Raw genomic sequence first — 19970 nt, forward strand, 5'->3', positions numbered from 1 at the left:
CGTATCTGTGTCAAAAGGATGTTTTGATCCTAAACATAAGAGGGGAAAAGGTGAAGCTTGTCTAGATTATTTACTTGAACTAATTCTTAGAGAGTAAACAGATCATGTTTACAATGCTATTCAAAGAGCCTCTGCTCTACACCCCCCTCTGCTGTCAGCCTTCAGCGCTGTATGGAAATGACAAACACACAGAGACACCAAATTACAGGAAGGAGATTTATTTCTTTATCAAAGCAGTTAAAGCAGCATTTTTTAAACACGGAGCGATTTCAGTTGGTACAGTAACAAGGCTTTTCACGGATCCCCCGTTAAAATCCTGCGGCACAAGAACATTATGCAAAATAGGATCAAGAGGAGGACAAGAGTGGCATGAATCATATTTTATTCCCCTCGATTATTTGTTGTTCTCAGCAGGGCACTGAGTTTCAAACTGTATCCACAGAGTTAAGACGTCTACAGGATGGCACGCCTCGGGGGGATCCACCAGAAAACGGCTGAATAGGAGACATGCTGTTGCTGGTCAAACACTAGCACAAGGGCATTCAGAACATTAACACATAAACGAACAGGTCGGAAGGCTTTGCAAGCATGGTACAATCAGGAATGATCACCGATATCAAGGAACAAATACTGTAGAAGAGTATTGTAACTTAGAAAAAAGCTACACTTAAATGATCTTCAGTTATTATCCATTTACAAATGATTAAGCACACATCCACTTCAGGCCTGTATCGATTTCAGTGGTGAGTACACTGATTTATGAGAAATTACTCAGCTTTCTTTTCCACAAATGGAAACCTTCAGTGTCTTAATAATGTAGCTTATTCTGTGTTGGGGTGAAGTTAAAACCTGCCCCAGTTCCAAATGTGCTTCCTTTGCTGCACAGTCAATAACACTTAATCCACAACGGAGCATCACACACCACTGCTGACCTCATTCCACTCATCCAGCAAGGGTACGAGCCTGTATACTTGACAAAGCATTAAGACTACTTACAGGCTGCCGGAAGGTACTGCATATCACCTAAAAGTATCATGCCGTCCATGTAACACTGGGATTATACGATTTCTTACAGTTTAAAGTTCACAAAGTTCACTGTCCAGAAACAGCTATACTCTGATGTGGACTGCGTCCATAATCAGGTGAGCCGATACCAAAAGCTTGTGCATGCACAAATCAGCCAGTAAGGCTCAAGCTCCAGGCTTTGGCAAAAACAGGCTTATACTGTAGCTACATGCAAAAAAAGCGCAGGGCTTGACTTTATTAGATTCATCATATATTTGGCAGACTTTGAAGATGTCGCTTTATATCCCTTTAAAGAAGCTACTTAATCTAATCACAATATAGTGTTTTAAGAAATACTTCAACATTTTGGGAAATACAAATATTTGCTTTCTTTGCTATTTTTCCGTCAACCCATTTCATCCGAAAAATGTCAAGTGTGTTATCCCCAAAACAATATCCATTGCTCCAAAGGCCTATTGCTCTGAAGATACACACTCTCACTGTTTTCCTACTGTGGCAAAGGCGTTCCCTAGTCTGCCTCTTGTTGGCTTACCTTATTATTTTTACCATAACCAAACAACAAAGACCACAAGTACAGGTCCAATGGAGTCATTGACCTCAGTTTGTTGCATGGAGAGGGTGTTATTGTAGCATTTGGCCTCCAGAACAATGGCCTTCGGAATAAGAGGCTTTCGGCCATTTTGTATAGGTATCAGAATAATGAGCCTTTAGAAAAATTGGCAGTCACTAAGACGGATGTCACTCCAATGTCTGCAAGCTGCAAGACAACAGAGGAAGCCAAGCTAGCATTGATGTTAGCATGCTAATCTTTTTAGCTCCATCAGCCATAGTTATTATTATTAACAGTGTTGGATAAGTTACTTGCTCATTGTAATAGTAGTTACATTACTTTATTATTTACTCACCAGGTGAAGTTATTAACTTACTAAACTTAGCTATCAAGTCACAACAAACATCAACAGCTAGCTTAAAGTCAGCCCTGGGGACTGTGTTTTCTGAAAGTGGATTTATCAGTGGCTCACATTAGCAAGCCAGATCAACATTGTAATCATATTAATGTGTTTTCACTCTTTTGGTAGAAACTAACTTAACAACGCAACTCCACGGTATCAAGCTAACGTAATGGTCTGTTGACTGAGTGTAGAGACACCAAACTGATATAAAACCTAGACCATACCGATGTTAAGACAGGGAGCAAGCCCAATACTACATTGATAAATGAATGTTACAATGCCACAGGTTGCAGATCACACATCACTGTGTTTTTCTTGGCTGAATTAACTCCAATAATACTTTTTTTCCTGATTTTTGGCCAGTCTTTAGCTGGGCACCCCTCATATTTAGGGAAGAAATATAGATATTAGAAAGTACAGTTACTTATGAAGGTTACCAAAGGCATTTTAAAGTGAAGTTCAACAAATGAGGATAAGGGTTGTACAATTCTAGCCAAGCTTTCATTAATGTGACCATCCCCTTGTGTTTCTTCTCTCCTGAGTCCTGAAACAGCTAGCCTTGCTTTCTACAAAGATTAGTCTCCGGCTACTGTTTACAAAAACCCACTGCACCACATTTGTTAGCCAAAAAGAGCATGAAGTTCTTTTGAGATGTTTTAAAATGAAAGTCTTTTTTAAGTTAATGTTGATACACTAATACGTTGTTATTTTTTAACTTGAGCTAGCTGTTTCCCCTGCTGCTAATCTTTGTTTAGCCAGGCTAATCTCCAGTTAGCTCCAGACATGAGAGTGGGATCTTCTCCTGTATTCTTGTAAAGACAGCCAATAAGTGTATATCCCAGAATTGAAAACTTTTGCTTTAAGGTCTTCCTCTTATCTGAAATAGATACTTTATTCACAATATAAATGATAGTATTTTCACTTGAAGAAGGAACATTGACTTCACACTGGGGTAAGAGAGACACACAATCACACATTCAAAGTTCCTTAGAAATGGTTATGCAAATGGTAGAAAAGCTTTGGCATATTTTGCCTACAAGTTGTGCCTGCACACTTGGAAAGAAGAGCAGAACAAAACCTCACACGGCTCTTCCTTTAGTTTATATGTCGAGTTTGCAATCCCACATAAAACTGTGGTGAGTTTATTTACCTACACTGTATGCTATTTACACGTTTTTACTCTATTTTATTAGGCCTTAGGGTTTAAGGTGAACCTTTGCTACATGTCCCAGGTGTTCAGACTGGGATTAATGGTGCCACCTTAAATGTACCGCTATCACTATGACAGCAATAGCTCATCTATATGATTTGAAGTACCAACAGGGCACAGCTACACATTTAAGTACAGCCCCGGAACAAGCTCAACAAGATCTTTATAACCAAGCACTTAAAGAGATGATGATGAAGAAAGCAGAATTCTCTAATAGATTCTTAAAAATGGGATTGTTAGTGATGGGCATTTACAGTTCCCCCCCCAAGAACAGGTTCTGATGATGAGTCAGAGAATGGAGCAGGGCTAAAATACATCTTGGTAACCATTACAGACAAGCAACACTTTCTTTCTGATTGCTGTGCGGATTTCCCATAAATTAAAGTAGCTTATCATCCTAAAAAAAGATTGGAAAAAGAAGTTATCTAACAGTTAGAGAGGAAAATCAAACTAGCATTCTGACCTATAATGCATCCATGGCTACGATGAGATTAACGAATACTGATTATCATCGACAGGCACAACTTGAAACGGGTTTACGACATGAAACCAGCCGCTCTTTCTGGGCCTGTCTGAACCGAGCCACTTACTGTACATGTGTGTGGGAGAAGTGTTGCAGGAGAAGTCGCTCCAGGATAAACCATTGTTCTGAATTGGGGCACACATTACATGAAAGAGACTGGGGGAGAGGAAGAGTGAACTGAAGACTCAGGCAATAACGTAAACTGAGTGGCTGCCTGCGTACGCTGAATAATTCAGTCGCCCCGATCAGATTTTGAACAGGAAGTCTGAGAGGGGAGGCGTCTTCACCCTAAACCACAATCGCCCAAAGAGCGTGGACTGCTATTGCTAGGGATGTCATCATGCTCGTGGAGCGTCCTGCTCGTGAACAACACCTCCTAGTAAGTAATGCTTTATTTGTCATGCTATACTGTAAGATTGCATAGAAGTTAGAGCTTACTCTAGGGCCTATGGGTGCAGGAGGTGGGGACTCTCTGGAAATCTGCTTCATTCATGCCCTACCTGAAGGATGCTACAGGGGGAAAATGGAGGGATAATGGGGGGTCCTGCTGTGCGTTCCCTCCGCTCCTGGCTACGACAGAGGAGAGAGGTGAGAATGTATCTATTGGCATGGCACAAACACTGCAGCCGCCAGAGAGGCCTGTGATCGTCACTGAGAGGCGATGTGGCGCTAGCAGCTGCCGGGGGAGGAGCACACCGAGCCGCACATGCTCCGTTTGGAGGAGGACTCAGGCTCCGGCTCGGGATCCGGTTCTGGCTCCGGTGCATCATCGTCAGTAGCGCCGCCCTCGGCTTCCCCGTCCCCGTCTCCACTGGCATCATCGCCCCCGGCCTCGGGCTGACCCTCCTCCTGACGCCTTTTCAACCTGAGGCAGAGGAACAAGAGTAAGCCCCTTTGACACATAAACTTAAATTATCCAGACAGTTACAAGAATGATACAAAAATCTGATATAAAGCTTTACAAAGGTTCCACAGTCCTGGAAGTTCTTAAAAGTAAGTGAATTTCAGAGAAAATAATAAAAGGCCTTAACAATTTGGGACAACATTTTTTTATTTTTCCAACTTAATGTTAGTAAATAGGCCACGTCTTTCTGTGGAGCGTCTCAGGTTAAACATATGATAATATAAACGTTCTTTTATCGGGAGCGTGATCTATGTCTCAAACTATGACTTGTTGGCGTTGGAAGAAAGTAACTTTTCACCTTCACTTATTTTTATTTCAGCTACTTCTACTCCACTTCATTTTATAAACAACATTAGTTACTACGAAGGTTCATATAACTAATCAAAGGTCATCTAATTAATTATGACATACTATGGATAACCTGGAAAAAGGGAGGAAATTAGCTCTACCTTTAAGAGCTGCAAATTAAAATGACGTACACACTTAAGGATTACTTATTATAATCCAGTAATGTTATATAAATTATTGGAAAATGGAGTACTTCTTCCTCGACTCCGTGTTGCTCCCTTCAATTTGTGAGAATTGGGCCTGGAAAGTCATTGAATTTGATTTCATGACTTATATTGCTACTGCCTTTAAAACTGCAAGAAACCAAAAATCCAAAAGGTAAAGAAGAAGGAGATTTAATTAAAAGATGGCAACTAAAATGTCTAACTGGGGGATGACAGGATTCAGTAATTCTGTCTGTGAAGGCCACAACAAAATTGTCAGGCAAGTTCAAGGAATGTCAACAGACTTGTTTATGACACAATTAAGGAATCAGTTCCAAAAACAGAACATATGATCTGCATTCATACACATTAAGTAGACCTCTTAATCTGATTTGAATTCTAAGCCCTTCTGGAAGTTCAGGCCCCCTCATTTATTCCTCAGAAAAGTAGTAAAAAGAAACACAGACAGAAATAAATAGCTAGTCGTAATGAGAGGCTTTGAGTTTATTATATAGTACTCATCTCTGCCGTGCATAATTCTAGATATTATGCCCTCCATTATAAATAGAAGTAGATTGCCATTAATTAGAGCAAAGGGCTATAAAAAGACATTTTCCAAACAGGAGGATTCCAGTAACAGAGCAATGGCAGGACCCCGTCAATAATAAATGAAGCAATCATTTAGAGCCGTGCTGAACCAATATCCCTCCATTAACAGTGCAGAGATATGGAGCTCTATATTTATGATATACTGTGTATATTTTACTGACATCTACACAAAGGTTAGATGCATAATATTATAGCCGCAGCAGGAGGGGGGAGGGGGCTTTTATAACCTTCTGTTATTTACAATTTACTGAACCAGTCATTTCCTCACAGAGGCTTGGCTAGGTTTGGACTAATATGCAATCCTCTCCTGTAGACTAAATAACACCCTGCACCAGAAACTTTATCCAGATGTTCTGCACATTTTATATTTTGTCTACATAAATGCTCCTGCTCTCCTGACGCCGCTCTCGCTTCAGTGCGCCTTCACTTTTAGCTCCATGTTCATCCATGCTTAAGAGCAAGTCATGGTTCAAATGCAGCTGGTGGGGAGGGAGACTTTACACTCTTTATTATAATAACAGCGTTATTTGTGAATAAGGGTAAATGTTGTTTTTTCAAAGCATTAAATTGATTCTTTTAAAAGAGATCTGCCCATTCTTTTTAGCACTTATAATTCACCATTTAGTAAAAGCATGACATCGGTTTTGTAGGTGTAACCCTTAGCTGTCACAACTTTTTCTATTTATTTTTATTTTGACATTTATGTTCTTACGTCCTGCCCGGTTTGTTTCTAGTTTTGTCTTTTTATTTTTGTGTTTTGTTAGTAACAGCTTTCATTTAATAAAATGTGCTTTTTGTTATACCCCCATACCTGCCCCCCCTGTTTATGCTGCTCTAGGGTCCTTCACTTTACCCCAACTGTGACATTCGCAAGTTGTAGATCACACCAATGAATGTCTAAAAAGTCCTCACTCATCATGTTAATGTGTGAGGCATTTAAGGGAAACTGTCAGAACTTTGTTTTTGAATAACGGCCTAAAACATCCTTGTTGAGTTTGTCTGTAACATATGACTACCACCTCAGCTGTTGTATGATATGATAAATAAATGTCCAAATGATTTTAATAACATCTCATATAATAGAGTTGTACGCCTGTAAAAAATCAATTGAGCTCATAAAGTGCCCACAGTTTTATAACAATGAAGTACAAACTGTACAGTATGAAGGGTTTGAAAACTAAACTGGGTCTATCTACCTTTCAGATACAGATTCAGTAAAGCTAGACAATTTGAATAAAAATGATTATTCAGATCGAAAAACTTTTAGTTTTATTACTTCCCCAAACCTAGGACTGGGGACACAGAACGTGTGTCTGTGCAAGGGGCATGAATAGTGTCCTCTCTCTTCTAACTAAACTCAAGAGTGAACAAATCCGCGAAAAAACAGTTGGATTTTTATGTTGTTTTTTTTTGCTCTGTTTGATATATTAGAGAAGTTGGGATCTTTGGAGAGTACAATGTCAGCACAATGGAGAGAACCAATGGCCACTGGCCTTTATGAAGAATTATCCTGCTTTTTTTTTTAATTAAGGAGAAGGTTAGCAAAGTTAAAAAAGCTGTGTTATCCTCAGAATATTTTGCCCTTTGCATTTCTCTGTGCTGATGCATCCCTCAGCTCGTGTTATCGATGGTCTGCTGCTCGTGCGCTCTTACTTCTCCCGGTTGAAGATCATGAACTCCTGCTGCACCACTTCAAGGCAATCCTGTAGGTAGTCATTCTCCTGTAGGCAGAAACATCATCAGCATCAATCACGGTCTGAGCATTAGGAGGAAAACTCTACGTCATCTTGAATCATTTGAGGTCGAAATGTCTTTTCGGCTTTTTATCCTCCGTTGCTCTTTTTGAGCGAGTCATGAATTGTTTGTGCTCCTCAAATTGGATGTTTGGACCTGAGACAAAAATAGAAGCTCATATTTCCGAAAGCACTTGAGGCCATGACAACAGCAGTGAAGGCTTCATAATTTAATAATCTTGGTAATAACGGAGTGCACACAAGAAGACACACACACGTGCTACACACTCACACACAGAGTCTCATAACCCTGCTATTGTTAGAGGTGTGCTCTCCTTGCAGAGGCTGATCAGCACTGATAAGACACACACACACACACACACACACACACACACACACACACACACACACACACACACACACACACACACACACACACACACACACACACACACACACACACACGTTAATAACACTGATGCCATGATGACAGTCTGTTGGGAGACGGCTGTTTCTCATAAATAAAGAGGATATCTCTGTGGTAAATAATACATCAAACAAACATACCATGACAGTGAAGGCTCCGAGACTGTATAGAAATCTCCTCTCAGTATACAAAGAGCACATTAGGAAGGGCCCAGGATTTATTATGTAATTTATTTATACGCAAAAAAGGGACATTTTGTTGTGTGGTGAAGACATTGTAGCTGGTATGATATCCCATAGTTCTGCAGAAGCAACAAGCACCAAAACCAGTTTCCAACCACAAAATGTACTTCGAGTACCAAGTAATCTCGCCTCCACAATGAAAACAATTCCTCCTGAAGGAAATGTAAATGAAGGGGTGTTCAAGAAAGATAAATCAATTCAGAAAGTGGTTATCGATTAACCTAAGGCAAGTATGTTCGAACAACTTTAGGGTCAGAAAGTTTTAGAACAATAAAAATCAACATTATTCAGAAAGTTTCTGTCTGACAATAGTGCTGAAATCTGTCACTCTGATTGGCCAGCTGGGAAATGCTCCAAGCTACTCTGAAGTTCTAATTTAGGGGCCAGCAGGTGATTTGAATAACTCTAAATCGAATCAGGACACATGAGTAATGACAGAGGGAAATCACAACTCAGACTGAGAGGTCATTACTTTGTTTTAGAACATTCACTCTGGTCTACCCAAGTGTAATGTTCTCCTCCCAAACTTCACTATGGAGTCTAAAACAAAAGAGCAGTAAACCAGCATTTGTCCCTTTGCTATTTATTATATACTAGCTTTAAAGGATCACCTACGGAAGGATTTTCACTCTCGGATTTCTCTGGAGGAGCTTGTTACTGCTCAATCTGACAGCTGTACAGCGAGGAGGATGTGGGTGCATGCTACCATCCATCGGAGACAACAATACGTTGAACATCATCGCCTATTTTAGTGGGTACTGTAAAATGGAGCCCTGGACCTATTTAGGGCTAACCAACGGGAAATTTGAGAGGGCTGTAAACAGCTTCTTTTTTAACTACAAGAGCGGTGCTTGGAAAAAGAAAACGCCACAGGGACACTCAGGCCAAACTTTGCTTTCTGTAAGAGACGTCTTTTTACGCTAAGCTAAGGGGCTGCTGGCTCAGAATCAAACCGACAGGCGTTAAAAAGGTTTTAACTTCTCATTCAACTCCAGGCAAGAACAAGATTGGTATAGTCATTTTGACTTGTATAATAAACAGTAATCGTATCCCCCGCAGTTCAGGAGAAGAGAATGTTTTTAGGGAGCCAAATAAAAAAGTATGAAAGTAAAAAAGAGACCTTTCAGAAAAATCTATAATCTCTAAAGACGCAACTAATCTGCAGACTGACAAGACGCCTGCAGCTAGCATGCTTGTACATTAAGCTTATTTTGATATAAAGTAATGCAGGAATGAGTCCTTATACCTAGAGACAGCATTTTACCATGTCCCTGATCTTTAAGTCAACATTTTCTGAACATGTGTTTGGTTTGATGCACAAAATATGGTTAACTTTAGTGTTTTACTCTGGTAACTGCATTTATGATTCAAAAATAAAAAAGTGCGAGGTTGATCCTGCCGAGCAAAAACATGTAACTATCCTGTGTGTATTTGTCCAGGATCTTATTTGCTTCAATATTCTAAAATCCAATGGAAAAATCCCATTGATCGATGAGGAGGGAGCACATGCGACCCTAACCTCGGGGTCGGCCTACACAAATACATCATCACTGCCACACTCTGTTCCCTCGCACTAATAGCCATTGATTCTACTTCTGAGCTGAGGTAATCCACAACAGCTGAGGGACACAAGGGATTTGGCTCACCTCAGTCTAAAAATATGCAGTTTTGACAGGAACTGACAGAGCGGAGACTAAGGTAAACCTGAGCAGCATTGTTATCCAAGACTGCCCCCCCCGTCATCTGCACGGTATCTATGAGAAACACTCCTATACAGCAGGCTATCATTTCCTCAGACACATGTGGGTGTGCTGGTGTCCTCTTCATCTGCTTCTACCGCCTACACCGACAGTAGCACGACCTGGATCTGCACAGCTACAAAGATCAAATTAACCGGGGAACAGCAAATAATAGCATTCTATAGAAGCAAATAACCATTTTAAATGTGACAAAAGCTAAGAATAGCACTTTCTTTCATCAGTGGGAATAAAGGCATTTAAACAGATGCAGTGACATCTTGAATCCCAGCTTCATCCTCACAGCTCATAAATCCTCCTCCTCATCAACTTGATGCTTTAAACCCCGGGGTTATGCAGCACTATCTTATCTCTTGTATCTAAATATGAAAGATGGTGCAGATCTGTAGTTAATCTCCGAGAAATGGGACCTCTCTTTTAAACACACAAATTGCTCCTTTCCAGTTGGCACATGTTATATGATTTCCGTCTGATTTAAATTGACTTAAAACTAAATAACATTTCTGTTGTTTCTTTACGCTGTCGGTAAAATCGGAAAAGTAGAGAAAACAAAAAGGATTAACGATGTCACAATGCACTTGATAGCCATAATATTACATTTAAAAAGTCTAATATTCACAACATTTAAATAATAATAATAATAATAATAATAATAATAATAATAATAATAATAATCTAGCACCTCTTAAATTATATCTATTGCTATTACAGCTAATGAAAAGTTTCATTAATTTGCAAAACAAGAGGAATCAATTACATTTGCTCTTATTCACAAATTAATTGAAAACAATGTCAATAATCGAATTTTCTAATATTATATCGTGGGGAAATCAACAAGGACAATATGTTGTAAATTAGATTTTCTTTCCAAATCAGGTCTGATATGATGTGTGTTGATAATTTGATAAAGAAAACCAAATGTAAATGTGTTTAGCTCAGGGGAATAACAGGGAGGCACTCTTATTTTATCCATCCCACTCCAGTATAACCAGCAGCTTTGTCACTCACAGACTGAGAATCCTTGCTGTTATCTCGAGATCTGTTCTTGGCCAGCCTCTTCTTCTTCTTGTGAAGAGGGCGCGACTCCAGGATCATCTCCTCCAGCTCAAAGGTGGGGTCGCAGTGGAGGCGCCCTTTCTGTGGCAGGGAGATGCACAGGAGATAATCAGAAACACCCACACAGGGTCATAAATCACCTATACTATACACAGAGTGCACAAATGTGTAGTGAGCTTAAAATACTGAATAATACACATTAATGTACATGATCTGACATACCAAGAAGAAGCTGCAATCACTTTCTCATGCATTATTTAGTTGGTAAACACACTTATTACGACCTGAAAACATGATGGATACCAGGGTTTGCCTGAAGTGTTTATTGTATGTGTGTGTGTGTGTGTGTGTGTGTGTGTGTGTGTGTGTGTGTGTGTGTGCGTGTGCGTGTGTTTTAGTGCAAGTGCGTGTGTATGAGTCTGATTGCTTCAAACTGACATTAGGAACAAATCCGGCCTCGGTCGTCTTCTCGTACACGGCGTCCCAGTTGACGTCAGTGAGGTAGGCAGATGCCTGCATGGCAGACAGACTGGAGTAACGATGCTCTGGATTTACTGTCAGTAGCTGTGGACACACACACACACACACACACACACACACACACACACACACACACACACACACACACACACACACACACACACACACACACACACACTTTGTAAGACTTTAATTAAAACTATCATTTCAAATTCACCTCTTAGAATGTTGCTGTTTTTGTCTATTTGTTTTACAGGCATGCACACAAGAATATGGAGCCCAAAGGGTTAAATATAAATAGGAAATTATGAATAACTCAACTGTGGTAAAGCATCTATTTTAATTCAACACAAATAAAGTATTTTTCTTTATAACTTCTAGCTACCTGCTTAGCCAGCTAACTAGCTACGAAGGGTACTTGGGAGATGGGTTGTAACTCTGCAAAAAAGAGAAGCACCAGTGTTAGCCGTGAGCCTTCCTGTTGACTGAAAAGACCAAAAAGACTTCACATAATTGTGGGTCTTTTTCCAAGAAACATCTCTAGGATAAAGACTCTTCAGATTAGCTGCTTCTACAAAAACACTGACTCTTCTCTTTAGTATGGCGTTATAAATGCTCACAACTTAGCTAGCTAGTTAGCCGGCAAAGTAGGTAGCATGTAAAGCCTTGTTAAGCTAACTCTATGAAGTATTATTTAACATAGTTAGTTGTTATTTGTGTGTACTGTGTTTATTTACTGCAGCAGCTAGTTCGTCGATCGATAATTGCTTTGACAACATTGCCCCTTAAGCTAAAGGAGTGTACTGGCTACATTTTGTAGCATTGTTGAGCTTGCTAGCTTGAGAGGCAGGAGCATGGCTGTATTACAAGTAAGGGACACTCATAAAAAGAAACATTTTGACAAAGTAAGAAATGCTTTTGTGAAATCACAGTCAAATAAAAACATGTAGGCTAGTAAAAGCATAAGGACATCTTCAAGGTTCAAGGATTTTTATTATCAAATGTGCAGTAGCTACAGTGCAGTTATGGAAATGCAAATCTTAGGTCCTGAACTCCTCAAACAATGTAACATATTATAAAATGTCCCAGTTTGGGATAAATAAAGTACTTCTGAAGAAAAAATAAGAAAACAAAAGAAACCAAACACAACTAAAACAATAGTGCAAAATGAAACAGAGTAGTTTAAATTAGAGTGAAATAGTGTTAGGTTAGCTATGTTGTTAGACCAGTCTATAAGTAGTGCAGATGAAGTATATACATGTCAGAATAATAAATAAACACAATAAGCTAAATTATGCATGGATATGCAGGATTCTACATGTAAATAGAATAGAATATTAAATAACAGAATTTAGTCTCCTCAGGAGTAAATCTAATGTGTTGCAGCTGATCGAGACAGGTGAAAGCCACACATGAGTGGAGTCACGTTCTCCAGAGAGGAAATAAAAACTGGTTGTGTTTTTAATGGAATACCATCTGTTTCATTTTTCTCCTCAGGGTAAACACTAGAAACAATAATAGGATGTGGCTTTTGTTGTCATGTTAGCTCTCTGCCTGTGCTTTATTTTCCTCCTTTGGTCACAGGATGATTCAGTTTTCTCCTGCAGGGCCTGCTACGTCTGGCTCGGTGGAGTCCAGACACGGTAATAATCGATCAGCAGCAGAGCGGAAGGGACCACCGCTCCGTCCAGGACACTCACTCACTCAGACACAGAACACATGCGCGCACTCATGCTTAGATATACACCCTGCCAAAAAATATCCTTTTTAACTAGTCACTCTAAAATCTTATCTAAAAATGACTAAGGAAATACTGCCAGAGGGGATGAGATCATTTTGTGCTCTTCATTCAGATTAATCCATGTAGGGCAGAAGCACGACAGGGTTAGCTATTGTTTTATGTAAAAAAAGTTAGATTCAAAAAACTATTTGAGACTAAATATGAGGAGAAATCACTTGTTTCGATCACTATGAATATCATCGTCAGCACTACACTGGTTCATACAAAGACACACTGTCCCCTCTCTTACCCTCATGCTTTTTTCTGTGCTTCCATCCCTCAGATTCCCATCTGTCGTTTTTCTTCTCCTTTGCCCAGAGGGTCTCGGCTCATCCTCCCTCCCTCCAGCTCTGGTGCCCCTACAGTACCTTTATCCTGTCTTTCTTTGGCTTCAGTGCTTTTTTTCTCCTTCAATATGTACCCCAAACTCTGCTTTATATCTTTGCTCCCCTTTCCGTCTGCTCCTCTTTCCAGGGAAACCCATCTGTGTCCTGGCAAAGGGCTACAGATTATTTAAGTAAACAGATTATGTTAACAAAAACCTACTTCAACCTGAATCTCATGAATGTAGGATATACAGCATTTTCATCGGCATTCTTTTACAAATGTATTTCTTCTTATATTTGACCATATTTTCAGGTTTTACCAAGTCACATTATTGACTCAGAACATTATTTTCATCATCAATTCATGTTGATAAATGATTTATCGTCTTGTAAATGAAATATAACAAAATGGCTAACCACAACTTCCTAAAGTCCACTAATGTCTACAAATGGCCTTATTTTTCAATCTTTCAATTAATGAAATAGTGATAATGATATTCCTTACTAAAATTATGTCATCATGACTAATGAAAAACAAACTGATGAGTTAAATGTTCAGAGCTATCTTATGTGGTGTCCTTTATATCCAAGCAGTTGTCCCTAAAAAAAGATTACCACTTGTATCTTGCAATTTAAAACAGCATCATAATCACTAACCTCTCCTATTGCTCTAATTTCATGATATTTATCTCTGAGTGGGAACATTTTTAAGCTCTAGTGTGTTGGATTTAGGGAAAAACACTAACAGGAATGGAAAATAACATTGTATTGCAGCGCTGTGTTTCTACATTACCCAGGAGCTGCTTAACGTACCTAACGTACCTTAGTACTGAAGTATTTAACAGAAAAGATGGTGAAGCTGTTCTTCCTCCCACTGGATCTTAGACAACACACTCCCTTCTTAATTAAAGACTAATTTTTTTTATTTGGCTTTTCGTTTGGGTTCTTTTTAGTGGTATCACTGTCAATGTTTTATGGTTTTATGGTTTTGTAATCTAACTCTTTCTGTTCTGTTTTTATACTAGTTTTAATTATGTTTCTTTTTTCTATTTGTACTCTTTTTATTCGATCTTGTCTTGCTCTGTGATCTTGCATAATAGGTGTTTTTATTATTATTATTATTTACTATTATACATGTATTGCTTCTTTAGAAAGAGCCTTTAGGTTTGTATGTTTTCTCTGTTGGTTCTCTGATGCGCTTTGAAAGGGAGTGATGAACGCAGAGGTTTTCAGTTGGTTGCAATGTGCACGGTCACCAATAGATGCCACTCAAATCTTGGCCCTGCTCCTTTTGAAGAAAGACCTGAAAGTTAATGATACCCCATTATGTCACGCTCACCTTTCTCATCAGGGAAACCAGGTCCTTGGGCCAGGCTGCGCTGTACTGGACACTGACTGTACTGAAGAGCTGCATCAGGGACTCCACCGAGTTACTTGCATGGATGTCATAGGGCCTCTGGTAAGGAAATATGAACATAAAGGAAGAAATGAAGGGAAAAGCAGTGTGTTAATAAAGGCAAGTTCAGTTCTAGAACCTATACAGTTTAGATTGTCCATGATGTCTTACCCATCCACGAAGCACTTCAAAGATTGTCACCCCTAGTGACCACCAGTCTACTTCAAAGGCATATCCTGTACCCCCACTCACAAAAGACTGGAAGATCTCCGGGGCTGAAAGCACAAACAGAAAACACTTCAGGAGCAGAAAAGCTTTTTAAAATGCTGCATACATGTCGTCACAGAGCGTTGTGTGTTACTTTGCAGAATGTAAAAAGAACATTTTTCCTCAGCTGTGCAGGGTAATCACAAGACAAGAAGGGACATTTTTGCCTGAGCTTTTCACAAATAAACACAAGATCTGTAATTTCTATCACTTAATTCACACAAGTGCCTCTTTAGTGATGATGAGCGAGTAAAAATATGCTGAGAAATCAGCCGTCTAGCACCTTCGAGCAGCAGTGATGAACTAAAAACTCTCATAAATACAGACTTCAGTTTCCTCAGTAGTAAGTACCCTCATTTAGAGATCATTCTTTCTTATCTGCCAATCCATTCAAAATCTAAATGTAAATGTATCACCATTTTCAGTACAGATATGTATTTCCCAAAGCAAAAGACATGATAACAATAACACGGTGGTAAAGATGGTTATCTTACCCATGTAGGGCTTGGTTCCAGCTAAGGCAGTGGCTCTCTCTCCGTCCTTTATTATCGTTGCTATGTTGAAGTCCGTCAGATGAGCGTGACCTGAGAAGAGGAAACACAAAGTCACAACTAAATCCATCACAGCTCTGGTATCTTTTAAAGAAATGTCTGCAAATTAAAAATATTAATGTGTCAAAGGAAATTAAATGAAGTACAAAAATAATGGGCCATTCTGTGTGGAGCACATCCCTGACACCTCTGACCCTGTTCCTCTTGGGACATATTAGCCTTCATAGTCATTTCGGTGTCCTACTTGTCAAGATGGACTGCATCTCACTTCTCTGTTTATATTGTGCACCATTTTTTGCCTCAGAGAGACACATGACTCTATACTTACAGCTAAAAAAAAATCACGGATATCTACAGTATAAATCTAAGCTTTACTAAATCTTATTGAGATGAATATCTCTTTTAGAAGAAAACCCGATAACAGCAGAATAAATGAGAACAGCGATATGGCACACAACCAGTCACACAAAAACACATCCTAACAGTGTTAGAAACAGATAGTCATCTCTTAAGAGTTCTACAAGTAAAAGTTCTAATTCAACAACTGATGAAGTTTTAAAGTCCTTTGTGATTGGAAAAAGTGCAAGGGAGACTTCCCACGTATTAAGTGATGAGGTATCAGGAGTAAAGAAGATGTTAACAAGACGGTATAATGTTAATGAATATGGATAAAATAAATATGTGTTAAGAAGTAATGTGTTTCATGAAGATCGCAAATGATGATGGACCGAGCACAGAACCTTGTGGAACTCCTTTAATGATTAAAAGTTGTTCAAGATGTTCAAGAGAGGTTGATGTGAGACAATCAGCACTGTAAAGATCGGCTGTGTTCTGTCAGACGTCATCATATAATCAGTTTTGAGAAATATATTTGAATGTTTGTTTTCCCTTCCTTAACAAGGAGTGTTAAATAAATGCATTTTATTAAGCCCGTGTCTGCTGCCAACGGACATCGGCATATAAACGAACAGACAGACACACATGAACTAACACAAAGAAAACAGTTAACATCCTTACCTTGCTCATCCAACAGGATATTGTCTGGCTTGACATCTCTAAAGGAGACAATAACAGACACATCAAAAACATAAATCATGTTTCCATCCAAATGAAGCTCTCATTTAAAATAGATGAATATGCACTACTGCAGTGAGAATATTATTACCTGCATCAAGATAAAGCAGCTTGTGCTAATTCCTTAAAGAGCTAATTCACCACTGCACATGACAGAAAGCTGACAAAACACACTTAATAACTTTAATAAAAGTGTAAAACCCAATGTTTAGGTATAACTCTAATCACAAACACATACTTTACGAGTGCTTTCAGTCATTTAGTTTGTTGTCAGCTAGGAAAGACTGAGTTTAGACGTGTACAGTATGTGTGGACGTGAAAGTCTGTAGGAGGTGTTTGTAGGCTGATGAATGTGTGAATTCTGTACATGTTGGTGCAACATGTTGTGAATGTGTGTGTGTGTGTGTGTGTGTGTGTGTGTGTGTGTGTGTGTGTGTGTGTGTGTGTGTGTGTGTGTGTGTGTGTGTGTGTGTCTCAGGATGAGAACAATTTCCTGCATTTCAAACACTGCGCATGAGAACGGAACCATCGCCATGCCCCTGGAGGTTCCTGCAGGATGCATTTTACACCGGGCACCTCTATGCAACAGAGGAAAACATCCAGGCACACACTCAGAGCCTAACACACACACACACACACACACACACACACACACACACACACACACACACACACACACACACACACATACACACACCATTTCCCAATCCCTACAAGCCCTCCGTGGGCAATTAACAGAGCGCGCAGGGCTTATTTAATTATGCCGCACGTCATGCTTGTGTGGAGAATACACATGGTCCGCAGAGAGCATGTACACTTCCCATAGGATGCGCTGTGCCAATGCAACGCTAAACTGATGCTAAAAGCATCTGCCAGAATGGTTGGAGGAGAGGGGAGTGGTGGAGGAGGTGGGGGGGAGTCTGATCCAGCAGTACAAGGCTGAAGGGAAATGCCTACATGTTCACAGGAGGGATTTTGATACGAGTGCCAGCTTCAGCAGCATGCATTTTGTTTGATGTTCAAAAATTCACTTAACGTTTTATTCATTTTGCAGCGAGCACAGAAACACCAATCCAACATGAAATGGCAGGGAAAGTGATTTGCTATTCTGTACAGGAACAAACTGTTTAAACGTGTTGAGTGTAAGATGAAGACCGAAAGGAAAAAGAGGAGAGAAAAAAAAGGAAAGGCACTCTACACTTTTACTTCCCGTCTTCTCATAGGACCAAATTTACCTCTTTGGGCATGGTGGCAGCCGACTGTTGCTAGGAGACCAGAGACCCTTTTTCATTCAGTTGGTGCAACAAAATAATTGTATAGTATTCTCTTGTCAAAAATGGAACAAAATTGTAGAGCTGGGGACGGCTATGGATACAGAGGGATTGGATTATGGCTCCGAGATCAGACATAACTGTGTCAAAGGCAAACAGCTGATGTCAAGTAGAGGGTGAAAAAAAGAAGGAATAAAAAGCACAGACAAGCAGCTTCTGTATCCTTGTACTATAAGCAGTACTGATGTCTGACGTCTTTGCCAACTAGACCAGAAAATAAAATAAAAGACAATAACTTCCTCTCGTGAAGTGAAATGTGGGAAAGTGTCAGACACTTTGAAATGAGCATCACACACGCTGGTGATGTTACACCGTACTGCATAATGCATGAGAATTTGTATAAATGTGTGAGGCTGTATAGTAACGCAAGCAGGTACACACACAAACAGCTTGTAAATACACCTATGTTTGAATACATTTGCAAGGTGAAATACACTCAAACATATATATCCTTATACACAGTAGCTATATAGTGGTGATGATGCCTGTATATGTGCTTTCAATTAGAGGAATAATCTGAATAGATAAACCCAGAGGCTTTCCTGTATTTCCAATCCGTCAATCAATTTCTATTTTTCAATCCAGATCTGTGTAACTTTTTCAGACAAACAGAAGCTTCACTTCACGTAAGTCACATGGTATTTGTCGTCATTTATTTGTTTACGTAATTACAGCACAGTTTGTCTCATTTTGAATTTTATTGCAAAAACTTATTTTCAAAATCCTTGTGTGCAAATTGAAAACGGAAATCATCACAGGTGAATGGAAACTCCACTAAATTGGTCTGGATGAAGTTTTGTGGCAATGATGTTTCCTGGGCAACATAAAGAGACGCCAGGGAGATACACGTTCATAGACAAAAATATTTAAGGAACAAGTTTAAGGTTTTCTTCTCGTTTGTTCCTGATTTTATACAGAATCAAACAAAGAAGACATGGCATGCTTATTAGGTAGCTTTTAAGGGGGGATTGGGTGAATTCTTCTAACTTTGGTTAGTGCCTAGCAAGTCTTTAACATCGGGTTATTCAGGTTCTGCTAAGCTAAGCTAATTGTGTTCTAGCTCCAAATGTATTCAACTGGGTTTATTTTCTTTGGCATGAGAGACAGGGAAGGAAGATAGAGATGGGACCATATACAGCAAAAGACTGTGGCTTGAGTCAGCATAATTAATAAGGCTTTATAGCTAACTCATAGACAAATAAGCCTCCTCAAACATTGGCATCAAGAGAATACGTTTATTTTCCCGAATAAACTTACCTTACCATTATTCTATGCTCTATTCTATTCCAGACTCTCTATTTATTTGAATTCTGTGAAACACTTGAAGAACACATTTGCAGGCTGAGTGCTTCATCATTATTTTATTAATTGTTACTTTGCTAAATGTGAAACAAAAGGTATGCCACACACACACACACACACACACACACACACACACACACACACACACACACACACACACACACACACACACACACACACACACACACACACACACACACACACAGAGTTGTTTGAAGGAGGAAATGTAATCAGAATGAGGTTTTGAACCGGGTTCAAACTGTTTTTTCAGCCATCTGTGGCACTTGAGTCTGCAGTCTGCAGGGATGCGTCTCTTTCACTTACTGGATTGCACACACACATACTGCCACACTCAGCATATCTGGACAAAAAGCTGCAGAGAGCTAGCCCCTCCCTGGTTTAGGATGATGGATGATATCAATTACCAGAACAAACATTAGGGCTATCTTTGTAAATGGAAAGTAACACTAAATAAAAACAGGGAGACCCAAAAGGACTTGATGCAGCCCGCACCCAGACCCAATGAAAAAAC

At 39.5% G+C, this 19970-nt stretch overlaps 1 protein-coding gene across 1 annotated transcript in view; it reads right to left on the minus strand.

The window, feature by feature from the left end:
• Positions 1 to 202: 202 nt before the first annotated feature.
• The window catches only part of LOC134858609 (serine/threonine-protein kinase 32C), a 100628-nt gene continuing 80860 nt past the window's right edge, over positions 203 to 19970 (minus strand). Inside the window, exons 5-12 of the mRNA XM_063874587.1 lie at positions 16749 to 16786; positions 15675 to 15764; positions 15085 to 15188; positions 14857 to 14973; positions 11370 to 11495; positions 10884 to 11012; positions 7370 to 7437; positions 203 to 4577 (exon numbers count right to left, since the gene is read on the minus strand). Of these exons, the coding sequence (XP_063730657.1) occupies positions 4382 to 4577; positions 7370 to 7437; positions 10884 to 11012; positions 11370 to 11495; positions 14857 to 14973; positions 15085 to 15188; positions 15675 to 15764; positions 16749 to 16786 (868 nt within the window). The 3' untranslated portion in view covers positions 203 to 4381. The remainder of the gene's footprint in view (positions 4578 to 7369; positions 7438 to 10883; positions 11013 to 11369; positions 11496 to 14856; positions 14974 to 15084; positions 15189 to 15674; positions 15765 to 16748; positions 16787 to 19970) is intronic.

This window comes from Eleginops maclovinus, chromosome 22 (assembly GCF_036324505.1).
Source record: "Eleginops maclovinus isolate JMC-PN-2008 ecotype Puerto Natales chromosome 22, JC_Emac_rtc_rv5, whole genome shotgun sequence".
NCBI lineage: Eukaryota > Metazoa > Chordata > Actinopteri > Perciformes > Eleginopidae > Eleginops > Eleginops maclovinus.